This window comes from Rhynchophorus ferrugineus, unplaced genomic scaffold, assembly GCF_030347505.1.
Source record: "Rhynchophorus ferrugineus isolate W39M unplaced genomic scaffold, kcgeb_rfMv2 rfM2, whole genome shotgun sequence".
NCBI lineage: Eukaryota > Metazoa > Arthropoda > Insecta > Coleoptera > Curculionidae > Rhynchophorus > Rhynchophorus ferrugineus.
Genome location: NW_027472581.1, coordinates 83,685,162 through 83,711,766, shown reverse-complemented (window position 1 = coordinate 83,711,766; position 26,605 = coordinate 83,685,162). Strand labels below are relative to the sequence as shown.

Genomic DNA, 26,605 nt, shown 5'->3' with positions numbered 1-26,605 from the left:
TAGGCTAACACATTTAACACCATCACATATGGTTATAGGTCATAGATTTTTAGAAGAACATTTAGAAAATGACCGAAGTGATTTTCTACATGCCATGTATATATTGTAGGTTACTGGGCAAATTGATGAACGACTCAGAGTAATAATCTAAAAAAAATCTTTTGCATGACAGCGGACAGCTATACTTTTCAAGAATCATGAAGGATAGTATACTCACAAGACATAGTGCCTTCTGTTTACCACTTGTTCAGTTTGTTACAGCAAGGCTCGGCTGGCACATGGTTTCGAAATATTGGATGCTTGTATTAATATGAGAACATGTGGCAAAATCACCCTCTTGCAGGATAATATTTAGGATATAGGGCATAGGATTCAAAAATGAGAAAAAGTAGGCAAACAAGACTGCAGGATACACTGTAGCAGTTCGAATGGGGAGTTCTGCCGTAAATTCTGATTACCAATCTATCTATGCAGCATGGTTTCGTTGGCACATGCTTTGGAAGTATGGCGAAGCTCAAAAGAATGAATGCAGGCTAGCATTGTTTTGAAATGCTATAGATGGGAAAAAGTGGTAGACAATGAGTATGAATATATTGATTAATATATATTGTACTAATTATTTTCAAAAAATTCCTTTTAAAGTGAAAAAATTATCATAATACATGCAAGCATTTAATATTAATTTTCTCAAAATAGTTTCAAAGTTATACAAAAAAACCTTTAAAGCTTATTTGTACCAGTTTTAGTTCGAGTAGAAATATTCTTGGTGTACAGCAGGTAGAGAAAGGACAAATAAACTTTCTCTTAATTCTATTTAACATCATTATACTATTTAGAAGAAAAATCTTGAATTTTAAACACTTTTCGGAAATATTACTTTACCATTATCTGGAATTATGTCTTACTAATATATAAAAAGGTTAACGAACTTTCCGACTTTTTCGTCTGATTATTGCCATATATATTTACTGAAACGTGCTTGTGTATTATGTATATATTTTTTGCATTGTAGAATAAATTAGTTTGTAACATATTTGTACAACCTTGTAATTATTGTCTCGAAAAACTAGATCATCGTGGGATTTCAAATTTCCATGCTAGAGTATGTGTTTGTAGCAATTATTTATATGTAAATATTTATAAAGTGTTAGCTAGTCATTACGAGATAAAAACCCTGTTTATTTACTTTATATACATAATAGAATTACAGGAAAAAGTTGCATAGCTATATATAAACACAAGCCGTCAAAATATAGGGAAATAAAAATTCACAAACAACCATTTTCTTTAATTTACCTCATGATGGTGATGTTTGGGTCTACGCGCGCTGATATTGTTCAATAATTTCGCAAGTGGGCCTTGAAATTCTTTAAATTATAGTGAAGCTTCGGCGTCTTACTTACGACACTCCATTGGTATATACGTTGCATGCATTCGGATATTCGAAAAATCCATACGTAAAATACAAATTCAAGTCGGTAACCTTCACAGCTGATACCTATTTATTGACGTAGTGGTAAAGGCGATAGGACGGTCTACCTACTGTTGCCATAGTCGCGGGTTCGAATCCTGCTGGGACATGGTCGTAAATTTATCTTTGTGATTGTTTTATAATTGTGATCGTGCTAAGTAATAGTGTAAGGGCCGACAAGGAAAATGATCCAAGTCACGCCAGTTAACGCGCGTTAAACAATAGGTCCAGTCCAGAAAAACCCTCATTGGTAAAAGGAGTGTCCTATAACATTAAATAAATCTAATTTTTTTTATCAAATTGTATCATTTTAAAGTTGTGATAAATAAAGTACTATAAATACCTAAAGACAGTATGAAAATTTTAAATCATATTTATTTATATATATTATTAATTTTATAAAAAAGTAATATATATTTACAAATAGACAATTAATCAAAATAGCTCTGCTTGAAATGGTCAATAGAAAAAATGAGTCATATATTAACTTTTCCTCTTGTGACCAGTAGAATCCTCTTTCATTACAAACCAACAATAATCTGGTAACATTTTAGCATTCCATTTACCTTGATAACGCCCTTCTATCTCTTTTATACCCTGGCAAATCGAAAGGGGAATATAAGAAGTGTGTTTTTAAAGACATTCTGCACCCCAACGTTTCAAATTTTTTAACCGACTTCGGAAAAGGAGGAGGTTCTATATTCGGTTATGTATATATATATATATATATATATATATATATATATATATATATATATATATATATATATATATATATATATGTTCATCGATTTCTCCGTCAATTGTGGGTCGATTTTCAAAATTCTCTTTTTATTCGAAAGAATGCACTTCCGAGGTGGTCCTATTGGAAACAAATGAGGAACTGTTCGGGGGTAGGGGAGAAATCGACTAAACTCTCAAATTTCAAAGGCACGTACATACAAAGTTTTTACATATTTTTTATCTAAAATAATCAGATATTTGGGTATAGTGTTATTACTCAGCTGATGTGACAGAAAATCGGAAGTCGTTCAGGGCAAAAGCCATGCAGTTTGCTTTTTAAGAACTAATTAGAGTATATAAAACCTCGCTGAAATATTGCAGACAACTGCTTCTATGCTGTAATGGTTAAAACGTTTAGCTCCCAAAAGAAGGTTACTGGTTCGATTCGGGGACGTTCGGCGGGGACAATAACTTTTTGTTGTTGTTTAGTTAAAACATTTGTCAAATCATCTAGGCTAGGTAGCGGACCACGTTGCCTGAAGCGCTCCTTATTTTCAATCATTGTTTCTTTATTTCTATTTTTCTTCATACGGGCTGCACATTTACTTGGCCTATTGAAATATTAAATAAAGTAACTGTGTAATATATTGAATAAATATCTAACACTAAAAAGAGAAAAATAAAATATATCAAAAAAATTTAAGCGACTTCATAAAACAATTAAGAAGCTCACTAAAAACTAAAAAATAATGAGACTTGTCTACTACACATATTTGATATTCTATTATATAGACACAATTTAGCTTAATACCTAGCTAAACCCATTTATCTATTTACAATATTATTTTAACTACTACCAACTGATTACTTTGAAGTCGGTGCCGAGCCCAAACGATATAAAAATAATAATATAATTTTGTGGCATAAACAAAAAAAATTAATTACTAACAAAACATATCTTAATTACTACCGTCTTCATCAGTTAATGTTATAAAAAGCTTTGGGCTTATATTTTCCCATTGTCTTAGTTCTGCTGTGGTTTTGGCATTTTCCATGTTGTTTGCAATGACGGTATTGATTGAATTATTCCTATAATATTATTGTTTATTCATCCTTATTCTTATAAAACCCATAGTATTTCTCTTCTTACTTTATCAAATACTGTTTCTACTGCTACTATTACATTATTATATACTACTATTACTACTACCACCAGTCTTTTCAAGTATGTTTATTTGGTTAATAACATTTTAAGGTTGTATAGAAAAGCCTTGATGAAAGGCCTCGATCATTACAATGGATTAACAAACGTGGTACTCTTAGATGTTGTCGTGTTGATCTGATGCAAAATAATCTGGCGATTCACCAAAAAATGCGCCACATATCGTACTGAAACATTCAAAGAATGTGTTGTTTAAAATTGAACAACCGGGATATGCACTATTTTATAATAACAAAACAGTGTCAATTAATTATGTTTCAGACGAGATGAAGACAGCTTCAATTATTAAATACGAGAAACGTTTGAAAAAATGTTTTATTGACTTTTTCAAAAAAAACGTTGCTATTGAATTGATGTACAATCTGTATATTATTTTTGGACTACCGTATATGCATATTATTAGTAAATTTCTCGTCTCTTCCTGGTGGTACAGCACGATTTACGAAACAACTGACACGAAATAAATCGAAAATACATTTAAACTAAGCTTTTTAAGAATTCAAGGTTTCGACAAGTGATTTACCTTTGTTGTTAATCAATTAATTTCGATTGCAATTCCATGACGTGTCATGTGTTAAAACACATTTCCAACATATTTATCACCGACTACATCCTGATATTATTTGACCATCGACCACCGATGAGTAACATATGTTGATGCTTTGAAATTAATTACATTTATTTATAACGCGCGCTATGTTTTCGCGTTAAATAGAAATCGTTGTCCTTATCGAAATCCTGCTCTTTCTTCTTAGATCCGTTGAATTTTGACGAGACAATTCTCGTTAGGTGACGCGTCGGCGAGATAGAACTCGATTATTTTCGAAGAGATCCAGCGGAAATGTGTACGTGATGATTCCTGAAAACCGCCAACGGCCGGATATATCGGTTTTAGATTATCTTCGTTTAGCATAATTAATTTTAATATTTTTAGAATTAGTATCGAACAGGTTTCCTCTCGCAACAGTTTAAATTATTTGATTGACATACCTATGTTACTGTGAATGAATTGTGTAATTACGCCATTTTAATGGCGTAATTTATGTCATATTGCGCCAAGCATGTATGTGAAATTCACTGACGACAAGTGAATCACATAGATGAATTGTATTGTCTTGATTTTGTTTTGTTTACAGATCAATTGAAAAGTCCCCGGCCTACCATAGTAAAACACATTTTTTGGCAAAATTAGTTTTTTTTATTCAACATAATTCCCTTCAATACACTGATTATAGCAACCCTTCAACTTTTCAATACCATTTTTGTAGTACGATTTGTCCTTTACTTCAAAATAGGCTTCAGTTTCGGCGATCACCTCTTCGACGATCATTCGACGAAAATTTCTTCCCAGCAAGCATTCTTTTGAGATCTGAGTACAGGATATAGTCGCTGTGGCCAGATCTGAAGTATACGGTGGATGTGAAAGCAATTCGAAGCCCAATTCATGGAGTTTTGCCATCGTTTGCACTGACTTGTGACACGGTGCATTGTCTTGGTGAAGCAGCACATACTTTTTCTTCAAATACGACCGTTTTTCCAATAACGCTATCTAGTAGTCGCCGTTGACCGTTCTTCCTTTTTCAAGGTAGTCAACAGTCACCTTGCCAGCCGACTGTTGCGTTTTGCCACGCTTTGGAGCGGGTTCATCGTGTGAATGTGACTTCGGAGTGAAATAATGGAGCCATGTTTTGTTTGTCACATGTTGACGCAAAAACTCGGGTTTATCAAGTATGCTTGATCATCTTCAAACACGGCTCCGAATCGTTAACTCGTCGTTGTATTTGGTCAAAAGTGAGTTCGCGCGGCACCCACTTTGCACAGAGCTTTCTCATACCCAAACATTCGTGAATGATATAGTGTACACGTTCAATTGAGATCTTTAGAGTGTCTGCTAGTTCATTCAATTTCATTTATGGCCATTCAAAATAATTTAATGGATTTATTAAATGTTTTCGTCGGTAACAACCTGTTTTGGGCGTTCACAGCGTTCACCGTCTTCGGTGCTCGTTTCACCACGTCTGAACTTAGGATACCACTCCTTTATGGTTGATTTTCCTCGGACAGTGTCCGAAAACTCGGCATCAAGCCAAGTTTTTGCTACAACTGTATTTTTTCCGTTCAAAAAGCAATATTTTATCGACACCCGAAATTTCTTTTTATCCAATTTTTTTGACAATAACAAAAGTTGCTTCGCTCAAAATGCTATAATTCACAAACTAATGATCCGACCGCTGTCAAATTCATACACGCATCTTTTAGGTTAGGGCTAACTAAAAAACATATGGATTTAATTCTAGTAGCGCCATCTATGTGTCAGACCGGGGACTTTTCAATTGACCTGTTATAGATCGTTAAATAATGGTAATTTAAAAAAAATGTGTAAGTGTTCTGCTACAATACCCTAATAGTTTTGCCTCGTTCTAATAATTACAAAAACCAACACCATTTATATGTTTGTGTGTCAAGTACATAAATCAATAAAACAAGTTCACTGTACCGGTGAATGAAACACAGTACAAACAGGTTCATTTTTATTTCTAAACAAAAGCACACGGCCAAAACGCATCAGCGTCGGAATGAACAGCGAAAGACGGAAGAGCGAAATCAAACCCGAAACCATTCTGTTGTTATTGTCCGTCTCAATGGTAACAACTCCCTGCGATCGTTGCTGTTATTTCCGAACAACAGTGCTCTCGTATCGGTTTTCCATCCAATTTAGACAATAGCCGCGTACAGAAATGAGTAGTTTTTCATTACATCGTCAAAATAGCCCTTCGCGTGTATAAAAAACATCGTCAATCGTCGAAAACCGGTCGGAAAAACCGACACACTTCGGGAATCGATGCCCAGTATATTCGCGAAGCGCGTTGTTTGATCAATGCCGGAAGCGTTCGACGTAGAATTCAACAACGATGCATCAGGCATTGCAGGAGAATGTCCCGATGACCTGTGGAAGAGTTTGGCGTTATTCTGTTCCCTTGTGTTTGTGAAAATCGCGACGGGCATAGACGGGAAAGTATAGGAACATGGGATAGAACTCAGTGCGACGTCATTAAAACCGCGAATGTGATTCTAACGTTTGGGAAATCGGCATGAAACGGTTTTTTATGTTGATATTGGTGACAGTATTCAGTGAAATCATAGCGGAAGAGGGTTTGGACTTTTCCAAGGTTGATATAGCACAGTTGGCTACACATGTATACGGGACAGGTATTTGTTTCTGTCTAGTTTGTTGTTCGTATAACCTAAAAGATATATTACGTCTGTTGTTTCCCAGCAGGGGAAATCGTTACAAATTAATCAAACTATCGAACTAAGCCTCGTTTTTTATGATTGATATTTCTTCGTGCCTGGTACAATATAATGTTTCTGTAACATGCCTGGAAGGCACAGAATGAAATAATCGTTCTTAAAATATAGATATTTGAATTAATCAATTTATAACTGCATTTTATTAATTTAACAATCATTTAATTCCTAAGACTTGAAGAGTTCTTGTACTGTGTTACTTATAGAAATTTGGAGATGCAATTATATCTATTAATGCTGTTGTTTCTTGTTTACATTTGATGCTTTATTTATAACCTGAGTTAATACTATATATATTACTAAAAATGCAAGAAACTAGCTACAATAGTTGGAAATAGAAAAATGCCTAGTACAAAACAATAACAGGTCAATTGAAAAGTCCCCGGCCTTATGTTACATTTTTTAATTAAAATTCATTATTCTCTTCAAGGCTGATACACTGATTATAGCGATCCTCCAATTTTTCGATACCATATTTGTAGTACGACTTGTCCTTTGCTTCAAAATAGGGATCAGTTTCGGCGATCACCTCTTCATTCGACGAAAAATTCTTCCCAGTCAGCATTCTTTTGAGATCTGAGAGAAGGAAGAAGTCGCTGAGGGCGAGACCTGGGTAATACGGTAGATGAGGAAGCAATTAGAAGCCCAATTCATGGATTTTTGCCATCGTTTTCACTGACTTGTGATCCTGTGCATTGTCTTGGTGAAACAGCACATTATTTTTCTTCAAATGCGGCCGTTTATCGGCGATTTCGTCCTTCAAACGGTCCAATGACGCTCAATGACGCTATGTAATAGTCGCTATTGATGGTCCTTACCTTTTCGAGGTAGTCAATGAAAATTATTCCATGCGCATCCCAAAATACAGACGCCATAATCTTGCCAGCCGACTGTTGCGTTTTCCCACGCTTTGGAGCAGCTTAATCGTGTGCAGTCCCACTCGGATGACTGTCGATACGTTAAGATGATATCTTTTGGGTGTCTGCTATTTCATTCAATTTCAATTTACGGTCATTCATTTTCGTCAAATGTTTTCGTCGGTAACAACCTCTTTTGGGCGTCCACTGCGTTCACCGTCTTCGGTGCTCATTTCACCACTTCTAAACTTAGCACACCAATGCACCTTGATGCTTGATTTTCCTGGGGCATTGTCCGGAAACTCGGCATCAAGCAAAGTTTTTTGTTCGACTGTATTTTTTCCTTCAGAAAGGAATATTTTATCAACAGGCGAAATTCCTTTTTATCCATTTTATTCACAATAACAAAAGTTGCTTCACTCAAAATGCTATAATTCACAAACTAATTATCCGACAGCTGTCAAATTTATACGCGCATCTTTTGATGGTTAGGGCTAACTAAGAAACATATGGATTTAATTTTAGTAGCGCCATCTATGTGTCAGGCCTGGGACTTTTCAATTAACCTGTTATTTGTGTAACATGAACCAGAAAGACACCAAATTATTGTTTTTAAAAGATAGATATTTGAATTAATCAACTTATAACTGTATTTTATTAATAATCAATTATTTAATTCCTAAGACTTGAAGAGTTCTTGCACTGTGTTACGTATGGAAATTTAGAGATGTAATTATATGCATTAATGCTGTTGTTTCTTGTGTCTTTACATTTGATGCTTTATTTATAACCTGAGTTAGTACTATATATGTTGCTTAAAATGCAAAAATCTAGCTACAATAGTTGGGAATCGTAATATGCCTGGTACAAAACAATCTTTCTATAACATGCATTCGAAAGGTACAGAACAACGGTTCTTAAAGGGTTGATTTGAATTGAATGATTTATAACTGGAGTTCCATAATTAATCTTTCATTTCATCATTTCATTCGAAAGACTTGAATAGCTTTTATATTATTATTAGTAAATATTATATTGTTTTTTGAGACTTTAATATTATGTTATTATATTTTTTGCTTTGTTTATTTGTAATTTGAATTTTTATCATATTTAACACTTAAAATGCAAGGGCAGTTAAAATAGTTAAGAATAGAAGGGTAGTCAGAAGTTTTTAAAATGTTTAGTTCGAATTTGTTCAAACTATTATCGATGACAATAATATATAAATTATCGATGACAATAATATATAATACTTAACTATATTCTTTTTCTATATATTTAAGTTTAATAGTCTTTAAGTCTCCTAGTCTAGAAAAAAAAATTTTTTATCCTTTAAAAAATCAAATTAGATATTAAGGTATAGCTGCCAACGCTTTAACGAAATTTTAAACTCGTTATTCTCTAAACTACTTATTTCGAAACGGTTAATATGATTTTACTAGTTAATAATAATATCGAATAATAATAATATAGTTAATAATGGGATAAAAAATAGTTTACAAGAAAACGCGTTTAAAATTTGGTTTTTAAATAAATGCTACGTCACTTTTTTAGTGACTAAAATTTCTATATCTCCGAAAATAATTTATATTAAAAAACGTTTTTTTTTTAGGAACATATTATTAAAGGATCGAGCTTTGGAAATATTTAAAAAATCGAATTTCTATTCTAGTATAACAATATCCCCTTAAAAGATTTCCCTTACTTATAAGAATATTTTCAACATTTTACCGTTGACAGGAATATCTTCTTTTAATTAGAATATTTTTCCTAATTCACAATTCCTTATTCACAAATGGCTTTTGGGGCTCGAACAATATTTATCTATCTAAATATACCTATTTTTTAGCAAGCTCTAATATATTCCTCCCACATTTTGTAAATTTTATACAGATTGTGATACAAATTCATGTGCAACCTTATATAAAACTAAATGTTTTGGAGTTAGTTATTGTTTCCTTCGTTGCTCAGTTTTCTTGTCAAATCATTATGATATCACTATATTTCTTCTTCATTTCTTGTGTTATTACATGTTTAGCTTCAACGCAATAAAAATATTTGCAATAAAAACCCCAGAAGCTTAATATTTAATGGTATCAATACTTAACTCTCTAATGAATTTTACTGGTAGGAACGGGTCCCCATTATCTCGTTCCTGTTCGAAATTATTGACTAGAGACCTAATTTATTTCTGATTGACTATTTATTTGGCCTTGGCATTTTTAACCAGAGTAATCACAAATATTAAGGAGCGATTTGAAATGTATAAAAACAAGCCAAGCACCAAAAGAACGTTACAACTTATTAACACTAGTGTTTTAAAGAATTTTGCAGACATTTGACAACCGTACAACTTTAGCAGACTGATCCGGTTACATGTTTTAACATAACACACAGCATTGTATCTCTTTTTAACTAAAATAAAATGAGAAGGAAAATATAGACCAGTATTAAATCGAATTTATAAACTGCAAGAGGAAATACATTATACATTTTGATGACGTAGGTTCACTACTACTTTGGATATACTATATACTATATAATAAACATATATGTAATAACAGTTAAATAACCTATATAAATATGGAACATGCCATATAACCGTATAATATATAATATGTCATAAAAAACAACACTTTTGTTAAATATTATTATAAAAAGCGTTAATATTAATTTACAATATTGTTATAGTGAAGTAAAATCTATAGACAGAATGGTGTACAATAACTTATATATCAATCGATACAAAGGTATATCAGCGTATGTGAAATATTCCATATGACAATTAGAATAGGAATCATATTCAAACATCAAGAAGCTTGTAAATCAAGAAAAATTAAGGAAATCATATAGGTATTTTGAAACGATTCATCTATTTTATAGATCTGTTGTTCTTGGAGAACGCCCATTACACCGAACAAAAATCCTACAGGTTCGAGGATTTCTTCTGGACTGGGTCTGGCGATGGTCCTACCGATGACAATGTCTGGATATCAGATTCGCCCGGAGTCGTGTATAAGACATCAACCGTTGTGTCAACGGTCTACGTCGAAACACCCAAGACAACAAACAACCAGGTAACCTTCGCCTCTATACCACGTGGTTCTTGTATATTTTATTAAATTAATTTAACATTTCGGCCTATCAAACTAACGTCATCGATTAAGCATCGACCTATTTTCATTAGTGATTTGTCCCTTTCTAAAATTCATTGTTATGTTGCAAATGTTAATAATTCGATGACTTTTTCTTTTCTTTGATATGTTTTGCTGTCCTAAAATTAGTGATTAGTCAGCCATATATTTAAGATAAAAATACCCCCAAAGTTCAATAAGACATCTAGTCGTCAGGCACGTCATCAAAATGCATGACGTCAACATATCGCAAAGCGTTTGCCGATTCATAACCTCTAATTATTATCAATGTTTTGAAGAATTTTTTAGATATTTGACAACAGGGTCGATCAGTACCAGCACAAATCGAATTTTATATATTGCTTCCACGCTCCTGATATATAGCAACCTTATTTTATGTTTTAAGGCGAAATCTTGGTTCACTTCGTGTATCTATTTTATTTCGAGGTCATTGTGCAGCTCTTCGTTGGTTGTGTACGATAACGATAATCAATCGTAGAACTTTGTTTTGGGTGCGTTGGATTACTAGTTGGTTTGATATTTTAATGCAACCCCATAGGACCCCATACTCAAAATAGGCTTTATAATTGTTTGCTAAACTAATCTCTTTGATGAATTGAGTTTGAAGTCGGAACAAATTAGATTTGTTTTGTTCGAAATTTAATTTTGTGTATATGACACAAAATTGTATGATTATTTTTGCCGATTTTAAACTCATCATTTCGTAGTAGTTCAAGTAATATTGCAAATAGATAAATAGGTTCAGGGAGGTATGAAGCTAAATGTGTGTATGTAGTAGAATATAAAATACATGTAGTAAATTAAAAGTAAATTAAATACTTAATAAGTTAGTTAGATATTTACTCAATAAATTACACAGTTCTCTTATTAAATATTACAATGGATAGCATAGGAAAAAGTACAGCCCGTATGCGGAAAAATGGGAATAAAGAAACAGTGATTGAAAATATAGAACGATTAGAGGTCATTTGAACCGTTTCACAATAGTGGCTGTTGCCTGGAATATTTCTACGACTTTTCATATGATATGATTTGTGCATAAAAAGCAAACAACGGCTATTGCACTGACTTGACTTTTGTCAGCAAACCCTTACTAAATACTTCTCAAAAACCCCTGAAGGGTATAACGGTCCGGTACCTGCTTTCAATATCAGCTTACCTGATTATTTTAAATACAATAATATAGGTGAAAACATTGTACGTGCCTTTAAAATTTGGGGGTTTCCCTCGATTTCCCCGGATTCTATGATCAAGTTAGTGTCTACTTGATTTCAATGGGACCACCTCGGAAGTGCACTCTAACTTAAATGCATGCTACTCTTTCTACGTCTCACTCGTTTCACCTTTCTGAAATATAACCTTTCCAATAAAACAGCCAATGCACGATATACTGCTAAATGCAGTTTGTAAAAATATAAAATTAGTTTTATACTCGGAGCGGATTGTTCCTTCTCATGTAACCCTAGTTAAAAAAAGCTGGAAAAGAGTTGAAAAAATGCTATCTGATGCGTCGGAACATTTAACCAAATCAATCTATAAAATTCGGAAATTCGGTTTGTGTAGGTAGTGGTTGACCCTGTTGTTAAATGTCTACAAAATCCTTCGAAACGTTAGTAATAATAATTAAAGGTTATAGACCAACAAACATTGTAAACCAAAAGTCCAATTTGATGGACAACATTACGACGTGCTGACGTCTAAAATTTTGATGACGCGCATTAGCTGTTTTGTTGGATAGACTATACATGGCCATTGCAAGTGACCAAGATTCCATAGTCAGGGCCGCAACAATTGATATAACATACACACATAACTAGGAAACGGGAAATCCCGAGGCAGTCAATCCTTCATTTTGCTCAAGAACTTGACCTTAAACAGAAATAAGTTTGGGGAATTTTTGCATCGATACTTATTGATAGGTTAAAATTCTTGTTTAATGCGGACACAATCTCACGGAATGAGAAAAGCTATTATAAATTAGAAAATAATTAATATAAAGCTAGACATATATCCATCGAGAGTAAAACAAATTATGCGCAACGACCATACCACGTCGGTCCACCAGTTCCCGTTCGATCACTGAAGTTAAGCGACGTCGGGCGCGGTTAGTACTTGGATGGGTGACCACTTGGGAACCCGCGTGTCGTTGCATTTTTTTATTATTTGAAGCTGAATTTATATTTCGCATGTTTTTACAATTATTGTAATGAATAGGTTATAAAATACCAAATAAATGTTTTCGTAGAACGTATATACCGTCCATGGTCGCCCTTGCAAAATGTATCTCACTGCATGTGTTTTTTAATCAGTTCGTATGGTAGTTTACGTTTGAGCCTACGGACTACACTGTCATCGAACACATTTAACTGTTTGGCGATTGCACTAACAGTATTTCAGAGAAATTGCACTAACACTAGTTTGTTGGAGACGTAAAATAAAATGGGACATCGATGATGGTTCGCAACAGTTTATTCTGGAACATGTGAAGGATGGCTATGCTTGAATTGCTAGTAGTACCCCACAGTACAATATCATAAGTTCAAATGGCCCTAGGTATTGACTTATACAGTAAAATCTTGTCTAATGATAATTTAGATTTACGCCCTATCAGCCAATACATTTGGTTTAGTTTAAGCCCAAGCTGTTTGCGTTTTGTCACTATATATATTTGTTCCATGTTAAGCATTTCACATTGTTTGTCTGCGGGAGTTCATAATTATTCATTTTAATGGGAGACAAGTCCTTCAACAAAGGATGGATGTTACATGAGTAGATTTTGTCTCGTTTCCTTTGATACGCCATGATTTCAACCACAATTCGATTTTCTGATACAATTTTGAACGGTTCTAACAACACGGTCTAAATGCTTGCTAGATAAGGAAATAAGAGTTTGCTGTGGTATCCCACAAGGTGACATCAGCAAAGCATATTGTGTTACGAGCTACTACTAAATGATATCGTTACTTCATTTGTCTAATGCCATCAATAGAATGCATTGAAAATGTGACCAGAATAGGTTATAATGGTCATGTTGATGAAGCTATTATATTACAGTCAAGTTGGAGGTTATATTAACAGTCATTAGGCAAATTGAGAAACTAATATTTAAACGTGTTAAAAATGTTGTTATAATACCAGATTTCCAGTTTGGTTTTCGAAACCACCTTTCAACAATCGATCAAGTACACAGAGTAACTGCAGCTATTGAAAAAGCGTTTGAGGAAAAGAAATACTGCCCTGCAATATTCCTGGATGTCTCACAAGCTTGACATTTGGGATTTATCTGTAAGATGAACAAATTGTTACCGCGTAACTATTGTCAATTGCTGGAGTCATATCTTCTCGGAAGAAAATTTGGAGCATCGCACGAAATGGCGTTCTCGACATTTAAAATTTATAAACATTATAAATTTATTTTGGCAAGTTCCACAAGGTAGCGTCTTAGGACCTCTCCTATATCTGCTCTACACGGCTGACATTCCAACAACAAAAGAAACACTATTTGGAACCTTTGCTGACAACACAATTATCACGACAAACGACATATCTCTGCCTTGGGCAGTAGAATAAGTACAAGTGGCAGTCAACAAAATCTGCAAATGGACGAAAGATTGGAAAATTCAACTTAATAGCTTCAAATCTGTCTACGTTAATTTTGCATGGCGGCGAAATAAAAAAACTTAATTATATCACTCAATGGATGCCCGATTCCTCTAGCAGAATCAGCTAAATATTAAATACTGCAGAAACAGCTTGAGAATTAATCCAAGTACAAATGAAATGTAGTAATAAATTAATTTATAATTAAGGTTGTACTAAGCGTACATAATATAGATGTTATAAAAAAAATTGGGCAAATTATCGTAGGTTATTGTAGAGGATATAAAAATCAGCATCATTTTTTGCAGTCCAGAATCATATTGTTGAACGCTAGAACAAAATTGTATGATATCTTTAAGAAATTTCAATCAATTCGTACAGTCAACAATCAAACTACTCCAGCTGCGAAACCATACATCCATAACTAGCAAACACGAAGTCCCCATGCAGTGAATTCTTCATTGCGCTCAAGAACTTGACTTTAAACAGAAATCAACTTGTAGAATACTACATAGATACTTATTGATTGGTTTACACTCGGTATAAAGTTTTTAAACAACCGGAAAACATTTTCTGGAGTCATATTAGGACCCGAGGCTATTTTTTTAATGAATATCATTAGAAAAAATAATATTGAATAAATAATTAGTCTTTGTTAAATTTAAAGTTACAATATACTTAATGAAAGATATTGTATTATATTGATTTAAAAAAGTGTTCAGAGAATCTTTATATAAACTAGTATTTATAAATTTAATTAAAAATTATAAGTGTAATTATGTCCAAAATAAAATACATTTACTTGATAAAATAATAAAAATATCACTTGATAAATCATGAATAAGACAAGTATTACATGCAACGACCATACCACGTCGGTCCACCAGTTCCCGTTCGATCACTGAAGTTAAGCGACGTTGGGCGCGGTTAGTACTTGGATGGGTGACCGCTTGGGAACCCCGCGTGTCGTTGCTTTTTCTTTAAATTTGAAACTGAATTTATGTTTTTTATTTTTACAATTGTTATGATATGAATAAATCTGATATTTATTGTCCGCGATAAAATAAGAATTGAATTTGATATTTGTTATTGTTTTTATAGTCCATATCAAATTCCAACTGTACATTTGACTGCGAATCGTCAGGAGGCCGCGTCGATAGTATAAGCCCCACACCTACTCTGGACAAGGAAAGTAGAATGGATCCTGGGGATGATGACGATGGTTTAGATGCGGGAAGACAGTTTTGGTTGGTGACAGTCCTTAAAAGTGATGGCAAAGACCCAACCATCATCGATCTTAAAAACAGCCTGGCAAAGCTCTATAAAGTCGCATTTCAGAGGCAAGACTCCATCAAACACACCTCGCCAAATATTTATGAGTCTGTTTCAGGCAGCAAGATCACCATTTGGGTTTGGCGTCGAACCGAAGAAAACGTGCACCCACTGACAAGCCAGTTAACGTCTACATTCACAAGGTCGATAAGGAAAAACTGAACGGAGATGATAAAATCGAGGTTTTGTACCACGTGGAGGTTTTGGGAAAACCGGTTGATGCCTATACAGCAGCCAACGACATGCGACTCGTTACTGATGACGAAGTACAAAGCGAATTGGGTTATCCATTTCTCATCAAAGCAGAACGTACGTATTGACTTAACAAACTACCTCAGCTTCAGTCTTAGATCACTAATTTATGCTAAAATATAGCTTATTTAAAACCCACCGAACCAATGGGCTTATCCAAGGCCAGAAACACCTGGTTTGTGATTGGAGTATCCATCATGGGTGTTCTGATAGTTCTACTGGTGCTAGCCTTTCTGATACTCGGTTTCACCAAGAAAAAAGCGACCTCACCATCGAGTGGTGGCTTGGGAGTTGATAACAAGTACGAAAATATCCCATTTAACTATTAAGTTGCTCGGATATAGTTAAATTTTGTTTTAGGAGGCATATATTTGAGAGATCCGGTTCACACGAGAACAAAGGACTGGTACAGGACGAGGATACTCCGGGACAAGAAAGACGTGAAGGTACTCCAACTTATATCAACTTCGAGAAGTCATCTAATGTAGCTGGCGTCGTGTCTGTACGACCTGGAAGTTCTGCCAGTGTGACGTCATCAAGGTAAAATATTTTTCAGATATTTAGTCGATTAATGGGAAAAGTAATCCATGTTTTTTAAAATTAATATTTAATATAATTACTTAATAACAGAAGTAACATATACACGGTTTTGGACATGAGCAATCAAAAGCTGTATATAAGGGGCAGAATCCAAATCAACAGCCTGTTTTTTAAATTGGTTGTAGATTTCAAAATATTCAATAAATTAATTATTTTCTTGTGTACCTCCTGTGTGTTCACAAGTGTTTAATAACCTGTCATGAGTATGTAATTCAACTAATATTTCGAAATTAATTACAATAAATTTATTTTTCAATCTTTAGATTACCACAAGGTATTACCACACTGTATTTGATATTGGCCAACATTGTACGCATTGTGTCGATTTCGATCATATTTAGTATTTATCACATCAAATAGACTTTTGATCATTGATCATTGCAGAAATGCATGTCATTTTCTTTCTTCAATTACAGCAAAATCGCGTGGTTTCTCTTTCTGTATATAGTGACTTTCGTTTTAGGGTCAAGATGTTTCCATACATTCCTACAACCGTCATTTAAGCAACTCTGCTTTTTCTTTCAATAATTTCAGATCGCGAATCAAGTCACTCAGTTTACCTCGCGAAATTAAATGCTTTTCGTCCATAACGAAATCGCTTTCATTGCTTGCCTAAACTTCTTAAATAATTCTAATTTGAAACTTGTGTTAATCATACGGTAATTAAATAGATTCGCAGAATATCTTGAAGACATATTTCATGGAAACCCAGAAGAAGAATTAGCAGATCAATTGCACCAAAAGAAGTTGCAATAGGAAGAAACAATCGATTTTAGGAAAGGTTCTGAACTTGATTTAATGGCTGGAGAAGTTTGTGTGAAGGTATTTCCACACAAATATTCTCAAATTTTGGAGTCATACGTTTTCGGTTAAAGGAAATTTATACGCTGGTGAAAGATAACATAATAAGACCTTATTTCACAATTTTTGCCCACAATTCCATAATTTTCAGAATACAGCCCCATTAATGGAAAAAATCCTTAAACATTTTTGAGCAAAAGTGGAAAGTTGAATTTGGACGTTCATGAGCTTCTGGACATATTCTAGACCAAAAAGTAGATTACAATGATTATACATACGTTAACAAATATATGGAAACACTGATTTACCACAAAAAAATCCAAATTTGAATTGTAGAAATGCTAGTTCGCCTTAAGTTCAAATTTAAACCTTACTGTCTTTCAAGAGGTTTACCACGTTAAATATAGTGGATGATTTCTATAGATTTAAATGCTCAAATCGCTTATATTTAAATTGGTGTAAAATAAACTTATATTCATATTCAGACGCTATTAAGTTTACAAGAACGATTCATAGAACAGGTCATTTCAACTATCTGAAAGTGACTGTTATTGTGTTAATCATACAGTAATTTAACAGATTCCCAGAATATCTTGAAGACATATTTCATGGAAACCCAGAAGAGGAATTAACAGATCAATTGCACCAAAAGAAGTTGCAATAGCAATAAACAATCGGTCTGAGGAAAGGTTCTGAACTTGATTGAATGACTAGAGAAGTTTGTGTGAAGGTATTTCCATATAAATATTCTCAAATTTTGGAGTCATACGTTTTCGGTTAAAGGAAATCTATACGCTGATGAAAGATAACATAATAAAACCTTATTTCACAATTTTTGCCCACAATTCCACAATTTTCAGAATACAGCCTTATTAATGGAAAAAATCCTTAAACCCTTTTGAGCAAAAGTGAAAAGTTGAATTTGGACCTTCATGAGCTTCAGGACATATTCTAGACCAAAAAGTAGATTACAATGATTATACATACGTTAACAAATATATGGAAACACTGATTTACTACAAAATAAATCCAAATTTGAATTGTAGAAATGCTAGTTCGCCTTAAGTTGAAATTTAAACCTTACTGTCTTTCAAGAGGTTTACCACGTTAAATATAGTGGATGATTTCTATAGATATAAATGCCCAAATCGCTTATATTTAAATTGGTATAAAATAAAACTTATATTCATATTCAGACGCTTAACATTATTTACACATTAACTTTACATGAACGATTCATACAACAGGTCATTTCAACTACCTGAAAGTGACTGTTATTGTGAGGAAACCATACAAATTCAACAAATGAATTCATTATGACTGATTTTAAGGAATTGCAATGATTTTAAGGCTTTGTAAATGAAGTAGAAAATATTGTAATATTAGCAGATGGAAGTTACTAAAATAGTTGTAAATATCGATCAATCTAATATTTAATTCAACATAAAGTGAAATCTTAAAAGTACCCACTAACTTAGTTAATTATATGGGTATTGCCTTAGATGTTAAAATTTTCTCAATAATCACGAATTATCTCTCACTTTATGATGATGATGATGATGATGAATATAGACAGATTCTTAAAACAGACAGTGAAAGTATTTTAATATACAATATTTCAGAGCTTCCAGAACAAGATGATTTTCCGAGGACCTTTTAAATAACCCACATAACAGATCTCTTATCAGAAATAGGTCTTTTATTATAACATATAGACTATTAATTAATATTGATGGATTAATTTTGTAAATCCAAAGCTTTTATTTACGACAGAGTAAATTATAAAAGATTCTAGACGGTGGTATTATTATTCCAATAACTCGAACTGTGCTTGTAGAGACGAAGACGTGTTCTTACCTTTTCTTACCTGTACTTCTATGGGAAGTACGATGTGAGTGAATACGATGGGTTGGATTGAACTCACTTTTTCCATTACAGTCTCCATATTTTTTATAGCATTTTTCGGCAAGTTTTCTGTGATGTTTGGCTCAGTTGCAGTTCTCAGTCGTATTCTAAGCATTTTCATCAACCATTTTTTTAAGCAAATAGGTACAAAATATCAAGCGTGGATCAACTTTCTATCAATTTTATTTTGTTGGGTTTTCATTGAATATATCCTACCAAGGGATGGAATAGATATATCACTAGCATTTCAGCAAAATGACAGAATTTTATTCACGTGCGGTTTTTGTAACAAATTTCGCTATGTTATATTATAATTTGATACATATCTCATATTATTCCACTGACATTCAAACTGACACCTGAAAACTTCACAAGTTACTTTGGTCTTAAAAATGTCTTATCTGGATCAAGATATTATTGATATGTAGTAAGAAATTATTGATATATAGACATATTCTTAAAACAAAATGTTAAAGTATTTTAATATACAATGATTTAGAACTTCCAGAACAAGATGATGACAGAAAAGGACTTTAAAAAACGTGGCTTACTTTTTACGTATCGAATATATCTGTACATTATGATAATTTTACTATTATAGTTCAAGTTCATTGGATATATCACCTCTGATGTCGCTATCAAAGAAACGAAAAACACCGAAAAAAGTCTGTAGACCAAGAGCCGCCATGAACAAGACAGTCCCACTGAATGCGGCCATTCGAAGACTACCGCCAGAGGTTTTTGATTCGGATAGCAGCACCTCCAGGAAAGATGAGTCTCCGGACTTTACCCATAATTTGGATCCTGGTGTGATAAGTCCGAAAAGTTATCTTTCCATGCCTAGTGTTAAAAGCTTTCCAAGGTAGGTTTTGTCTCATCCATTAAAGGTAAAATTATTGATGGACTAGATTTTTAAAATGTTAATAATAACTGTGGCATAGTTAAAACGGTTTTAATTTAACTAACTATTGCAAAAAATGAAATATATTTCACTAAAAACATCTTTCACTGCTCTATTCTTTAGAATATCTTTGTAGACAATATAAATTTTGACCCGTAATTTTAGTGATTATTAGGAACTTTAAGAAATATCTTTGAAAACTGGAATATTGTATAAACGATTTCATGTTAGATTGTTACATATTTTTACAGATATTTGCTTAAAACTTGTTTTTAAAAAGGATGAACCGGATTTTTAAAATGTTAATAATAACTGTGGCATAGTCAAAACGGTTTTAATTTAACTAACTATTGCAAAAAATTAAATATATTTCAATCAAAACATCTTTCACTGCTCTATTCTGTGGAATATCTTTGTAGACAATATAAAGTTTGACCCGTTATTTTAGTGATTATTAGGAACTTTAAGAAATATCTTTGAAAACTGGAATATTGTATAAACGATTTCATGTTAGATTGTTACAGATATTTGCTTAAAACTTGTTTTTAAAAAGGATGAACTGGATTTTTAAAATGTTAATAATAACTGTGGCATAGTCAAAACGGTTTTAATTTAACTAACTATTGCAAAAAATGAAATATATTTCAATCAAAACGTCTTTCACTGCTCTATTCTGTGGAATATCTTTGTAGACAATATAAAGTTTGACCCGTTATTTTAGTGATTATTAGGAACTTTAAGAAATATCTTTGAAAACTGGAATATTGTATAAACGATTTCATGTTAGATTGTTACATATTTTTACAGATATTTGCTTAAAACTTGTTTTTAAAAAGGATGAACTGGATTTTAAAAATGTTAATAATAACTGTGGCATAGTCAAAACGGTTTTAATTTAACTAACTATTGCAAAAAATGAAATATATTTCAATCAAAACATCTTTCACTGCTCTATTCTGTGGAATATCTTTGTAGATAATGTAAATTTTGACCCGTTATTTTAGTGATTATTAGGAATTTTAAGAAATATATTTGAAAACTGGAATATTGTATAACCGATTTCATGTTAGATTGTTACATATTTTTACAGATATTTGCTTGAAATTTGCTTTTAAAAAGTTACTATATTGTTTAAATAAGCTCAATAAATTACTTCATTTCTAGCAGATTGTGTATTTCCAGAATTTGAGAATCGAAATTGGTTTATATTTTAGAACCAGTATGCCAGAACCACTGACCAAAGTTTTGGAGCCAGTCAGCGTGACCCACTTGGATATGCCAAGTGGAGAATCACCAGATTTATACCAGTCTGGATATTTGACTAGACATGGCAGTGTAGGTACAATGGAAGACCCAGGCATTGTTGGACCAGCTGTCTGGAATATGCATTATGAAAGATTAAGACATGGTGATGAATGTTGCTTTTATATAAAACAATAAATGAAAGTCAACTGGTTAATTTTCAGGTGTAAGTGTTGATCAAGGAATGAACGACTTGAGGCAGGATTATAAGGCAACTGGCAACATTGCTAAGATGAGGAAGCGGTTTCATGATCTACTCGATGATACGTTCAGTCTTTTTGGTAGTAGCAGGAAAGGCAGTCCTATAAATACGCCAGTTGATGACAGAAGCAGACCTATCGCTATTGACGTCAAGAGTCATTCAGCTAGTGATAATAGGTAACATCAATTATATATAGTTCATACAACATAGAACTTTGTAGTGTGTATATTTTCTGCTTATTTATATTGATTTTTGTGTTATTAATATTTTATAAGAACAAATATTTATAAGTTTCACTTTAACAAATGTTAAACTCTATATTTTTTTATAGAAAACTATGGAATATTTGAAAAATTGATGAATATATTGGTATCCTACAGTATTAAGCCTTTTAGATATATGCTACCACATTACATGTGGTCCAGAATTCAGATTTTAAACGCATCTATATTGATACCAGTAATGTATCCAAAATATGAAAGAGTTACAGTGACAGCTGTAAAGAGATTACAAACAACTGTTAATGATGTTACTCATTGACATATGTATGTATAAGATAAGGTGGTATCCGTGGATCAATATTGATACCAGTAATGCATCAAAAATATGAAAGAGTTACAATGACAGCTGTAAAGAGATTACAAACAACTGTCAATCATATTGCTCATTGGACCAAATATGGCGAATAACATTTGGGCTTGGTAGCATGCCCACACAGAACAAGATACAATGATAGTGATTAAGTAGTGTTCTTGGGCCCCAGGCTCGAGGTTACCATTCAAGAACGTTTACAGAAGGAGCTCGATCATGCCGTCAGCTTGTTCAAATTCTGGTGATTGCAAATCAACCCTCTGGAAATCTAAGCCATCACTTTTCATAAGAAGCGTTACGCACTGCGCGTCTTGGAACTTAAGATAGATATCGCAACAATTCCATGGCTGGATAACGTCACATATCTAGATCTACACTTCGACTGACAGTTCGGTTGGCATTCCCAAATCCAGAAGGCATTCCAGAAAGGTTCGGGGATAGAAAACCTGCTATCTTCTCTAATCTGCCCTTCTAGCAGACTTCACATCACCATCAAATGCTTATTTTACAAGATGTTAATTCGATCCCTACTCCTCTACGGATCTAATATCTACTTCAAGTTTGTTACACCCAACCAGGTGAAACGGCTTTAAACGGCTGTGCTTGTAGAGACGAAGACGTGTTCTTACCTTTTCTTCTAATGAATTGCCGCTTAACCATATTATATGATCAAAATTGAACTAAGCGCGGTACGATGTAAGTGAATACGATGGGTTGGATTTAACTCACTTTTTCTATTTTTTCAGTTTCCATATTTATTCATTTTTCGTCAAATGTTTTAACAATCAATTAATTAATAAAAGTTATTAACTACCAAACTTGATATCCCGCCTGTTCAATATCCAGGTACCCGGGTACCCACGACGGGTTTATACACACTTCAGAGACTGCTTATCAATGTATTTAGTTAATTTGACTTTTAAATTGATAATAGACAATATAGTTTGTACTTTTTTTTATTTAAACAATAATTAAACAATAATTCTTATTATAAACAATAACAATAATAGAAATACATAACTCCGTATGATTTTATTTTATTAATATAGTTTTCCATTCTTTTACTATTTATTTATTTACATTATTTTATTTATTATTTTACAGTGCCATATAAAAATTGAAGTATATTAAATTATTTTGTACATCCTTCACATGTCGTGGTTTTGCTACAGTGTTCGTCACAAATAGGGTTCTCACATACCGAACATATTTTTCTAATTTAACGTATCTAGATTTGACAGCATGTTGGTGTTCCTATTGGGTCCACATCTTTTTCGAACAATATTACGCCTCCCAGCTTGATGTTCACTTGGTAATGTCGCAGCCCACTGAGTACTATCTTTTGCTGTCATTCCAGACACCGTCGCTTCTACTTTACTTCCTTCATCCTCATCCATCTTCACTTTCTTTATCTTCATCTTCCTGGTGTTTATCTTCATTATTAAGTGCAATTTCATTATCTATTATGAATAAAATATACAATTTACTGTTATTTATGTTCATGTTAATTATCTGTATCATCACAATCCGAATTTGCCGCCTGACTCGGGGGAAAATATTCATCATCACTATCTAATACGCAGTCATCATCAGATTCTTCTGCTTCGAATGTTTTCTCGAAATTCTTATTACTCTGAGAGCGGTTGACTCTATTGTAAACAATTTAAAATTTATTTATTACAATTTTTTTTAATATTGAAAGCATAAAATAAATAATTTACTTGAAAATAAAATAATTAAATCTCTCCTTACCGTTTAAAACTCGATGAATCAGCCATTGTATTTAGATTTAATACAATTTTTTTATTAATATATTATTATTATATATTAATAATATTAATAATTAATATTAATTTTGTCTATTTTATTTTCACTTTCAGTGTATATTTCATAGTCTGTTCACTACGCTCGTAGAATTTCAACTGAACACGTTTCTTTCTTTTCGTACGACATGAGAAGGGGAAAAGGACATCTCGGTATCTAAATATCGATTGGCTTGGCATTCCGCTATTATTATTTCTATGACGACTATAAACTGTGTCCCTATAGCTATTTCATATGCCACATAGCCAGTTTACACAGAATTTTTTTTTATTCAGTACACTAATTACTTGCACATCTAGGTACCTATATAGGTACCCGGGTACCCGATCATTGAACGAATGGTGAAAGTTTGGTCATTGACCGGACGGTTAAGTATACCGGATGGGTATATAATTATCTTTCAGTTTATGTTGCAAATTTCATTAGCCATAAGTATAATATCTTATATTATAATTTGATATATATGTCATTTTATTCAACCGACATTAACCTCAAAACTTCACAAGTTACAATCCGCAAAAGAAACGGTCTTATAGATTTATAATTTTTGAAAATATCCAGTTTGGGCCTGAAAACGTGCATATACATAATGCATTATGTTTCTTGTTTCATCAAAAGAAAATGAACACTGAAATTCATCGTTTGCTAGTAGAGACGGTGAGGTCTAACCATAAAAACGTTTGAACATGTAGAATTGCGAGGGTTACTGGATGAAGACCAAACGGAAATTTAAAAACAACTAGCAGAGAAGTTGAATGTGAGCCAAGTTGAAGTTTGTGATTATAAGATCATACGTGACATAATACGATTATAAGTGACATGAATTGATGACAGGTAATTAGAACCGTAGAGAAATAGAGATTTAACTTCATAGGAAATTTTGGGGAAATGTTTCGCGACGTCCAACATCTAGATGTCGCTACTTTTAACTTATTAGTTGCTTTAATCGTATTTATAAACATGACGTTAAGGCTGTCACGTGCCAAACATTACTAATGAGCCAATCAAATGTCTTCACAGTAAAATATTTTTCTTACAGGTACTTATAATGGAGATTTAAATTGACCAATCAAATTACTTGAACGGCCAATTATGGCGCCCTCTGGATGTTGGGCAAAGCAAAACTTTGCACCAGAGTCCTCTATTGAGTTACATCTCTATTACTCTATGATTAGAACATTAAAAAATCGTCGGTAAAACGCTGCTTCAAATGTATGAAAGAAACTCAATTCATATTCCAATAGTTTCTTTATATTCAAATTCAAAGACCCATATTTTATGTCTCGTTGGACCTGGTTGCTGTTGTATATTATGAGGTATTGAAACCTGGAGAGTTGCACTTAATTCTGATCTCTTCAGAACTAATGATTAATTTGAACTGTGCATTAATCAAGAAACGTCCACAATACTGCACGTTTGAGGGCAGTCTCTTACAGTAAAACCAGTCAAATAAGTGTTGAAATCACTTGGACGAGAAGTTTTATCGCACCTGTAGTATTCTCCAGATCTGAATACATCCGATCACCACTTTTTCGTATCGATGGAGCACACGCTTGCAGAGAAGAGCTAATTTCGAAGAAGCTACAAAATGGCTCTATGAATGGTGTACATTATGAAAAGTGTAAATAAAAATGAGCAAAATGTATAGAATAATGGCCAATATATTGAATAAATACCTTTTAACAATCGGTTGATACTAATAAAGTCATTGTAATAATGTAATAAATATTATAAATAAAGTGTTTTCTTTCACTAAAATGTTTCCCATACGACTTTGAATCTTACATTTGGCATTAGATTACAGATGCTTTGAAAACAGTACATGTTTGATGATATTTTGGATACTTTTCCAGTAATTTTCGACTTGGCGAAGGGACAGATTCGAGCACAGTTCGAGCCAGACCTAAGACAACAGGTGCCAAAACTCCGGATCCTTATTCCGCCGGTCCGAGCTGCGCCTGGAGCAGCACGGTACCTACTCCATTAACCAGGCCGGTGAGCGCTGCTCCGAAATTATCCAGCGCAGCTTCCAGTCGTCCACCGACAGCACAGCGCGGTTCTTCCGCCCTTCAACGAACTCCCGGCGCGGTACAGCCTAGGGTAAACGTGGATCAGGTGCTGGCAGAAGGTCGGTTTCGACCGAGCGATCCTGCTATATCGGTGATACAAGCGATCAAAACGGAAATCGAGCGTGTTTCCTTGCCAGGTAGTACCAGCGACTTAAATCAGTAGCAGCGACAGTAGATGAGAATGTAGTTGATTTTTTGTTTTGTTGTTTCTGTTTTATAATTAACAGTGGATTTGTATGCATAGACATCAATAAATGTGTGTGGTAATAAAATATTTAATAGTTTTTTTTATAGACGCAACATAGAAATTATAGAAATTGCATCTTAGAAATCTTAAAGAACATGTGTTAGTCATTTCCATGTTTTCTTATCATCTTTTATTTTAAATATGATTTTTTTTGAGAATTGCTACAATGTATCTTAATCAAAATATTTCCTATTATTTTCTACCACTCTTCTTTTACGATATAGGTTTGGCAGCGATCGATT

At 33.3% G+C, this 26,605-nt stretch overlaps 1 protein-coding gene and 2 non-coding genes across 5 annotated transcripts; all 3 read left to right on the top strand.

Moving 5' to 3' along the window:
* The first annotated feature begins 1,602 nt into the window (after positions 1-1,602).
* Positions 1,603-26,390, top strand: LOC143191505 (uncharacterized). Of its 3 annotated transcripts, XM_076396676.1 has the most exons (10): positions 6,358-6,626; positions 10,466-10,659; positions 15,439-15,677; positions 15,728-15,978; positions 16,045-16,222; positions 16,282-16,461; positions 19,829-20,089; positions 21,343-21,536; positions 21,595-21,808; positions 25,901-26,390. In XM_076396676.1, exons 1-10 carry the CDS (start codon positions 6,509-6,511, stop codon positions 26,277-26,279), a joined length of 2,208 nt encoding a protein of 735 aa, XP_076252791.1. In that variant the 5' UTR covers positions 6,358-6,508; the 3' UTR covers positions 26,280-26,390. The 3 variants fall into 3 exon arrangements, with proteins under 3 accessions (XP_076252793.1, XP_076252791.1, XP_076252792.1); XM_076396678.1 differs by lacking the exons at positions 6,358-6,626; positions 10,466-10,659 and adding an exon at positions 1,603-1,721; XM_076396677.1 differs by lacking the exon at positions 10,466-10,659 and having other exon boundaries at positions 6,478-6,626.
* On the top strand, positions 12,773-12,889 carry LOC143192096 (5S ribosomal RNA). The gene has a single exon (XR_013004721.1). It is a non-coding gene; the product is annotated as a 5S ribosomal RNA (ribosomal RNA).
* Positions 15,195-15,312, top strand: LOC143192081 (5S ribosomal RNA). The gene has a single exon (XR_013004708.1). It is a non-coding gene; the product is annotated as a 5S ribosomal RNA (ribosomal RNA).
* Positions 26,391-26,605: the final 215 nt, after the last annotated feature.

Excerpts from the sequence above, each read along its gene's own strand:
- LOC143191505 (XM_076396676.1), top strand. The coding sequence starts at position 6,509 with ATGAAACGGTTTTTTATGTTGATATTGGTGACAGTATTCAGTGAAATC. Across the intron at positions 6,627-10,465 it reads TACACATGTATACGGGACAG|ATCTGTTGTTCTTGGAGAAC; the intron begins GTATTTGTTTCT and ends TCTATTTTATAG. Across the intron at positions 15,678-15,727 it reads TATAAAGTCGCATTTCAGAG|GCAGCAAGATCACCATTTGG; the intron begins GCAAGACTCCAT and ends AGTCTGTTTCAG.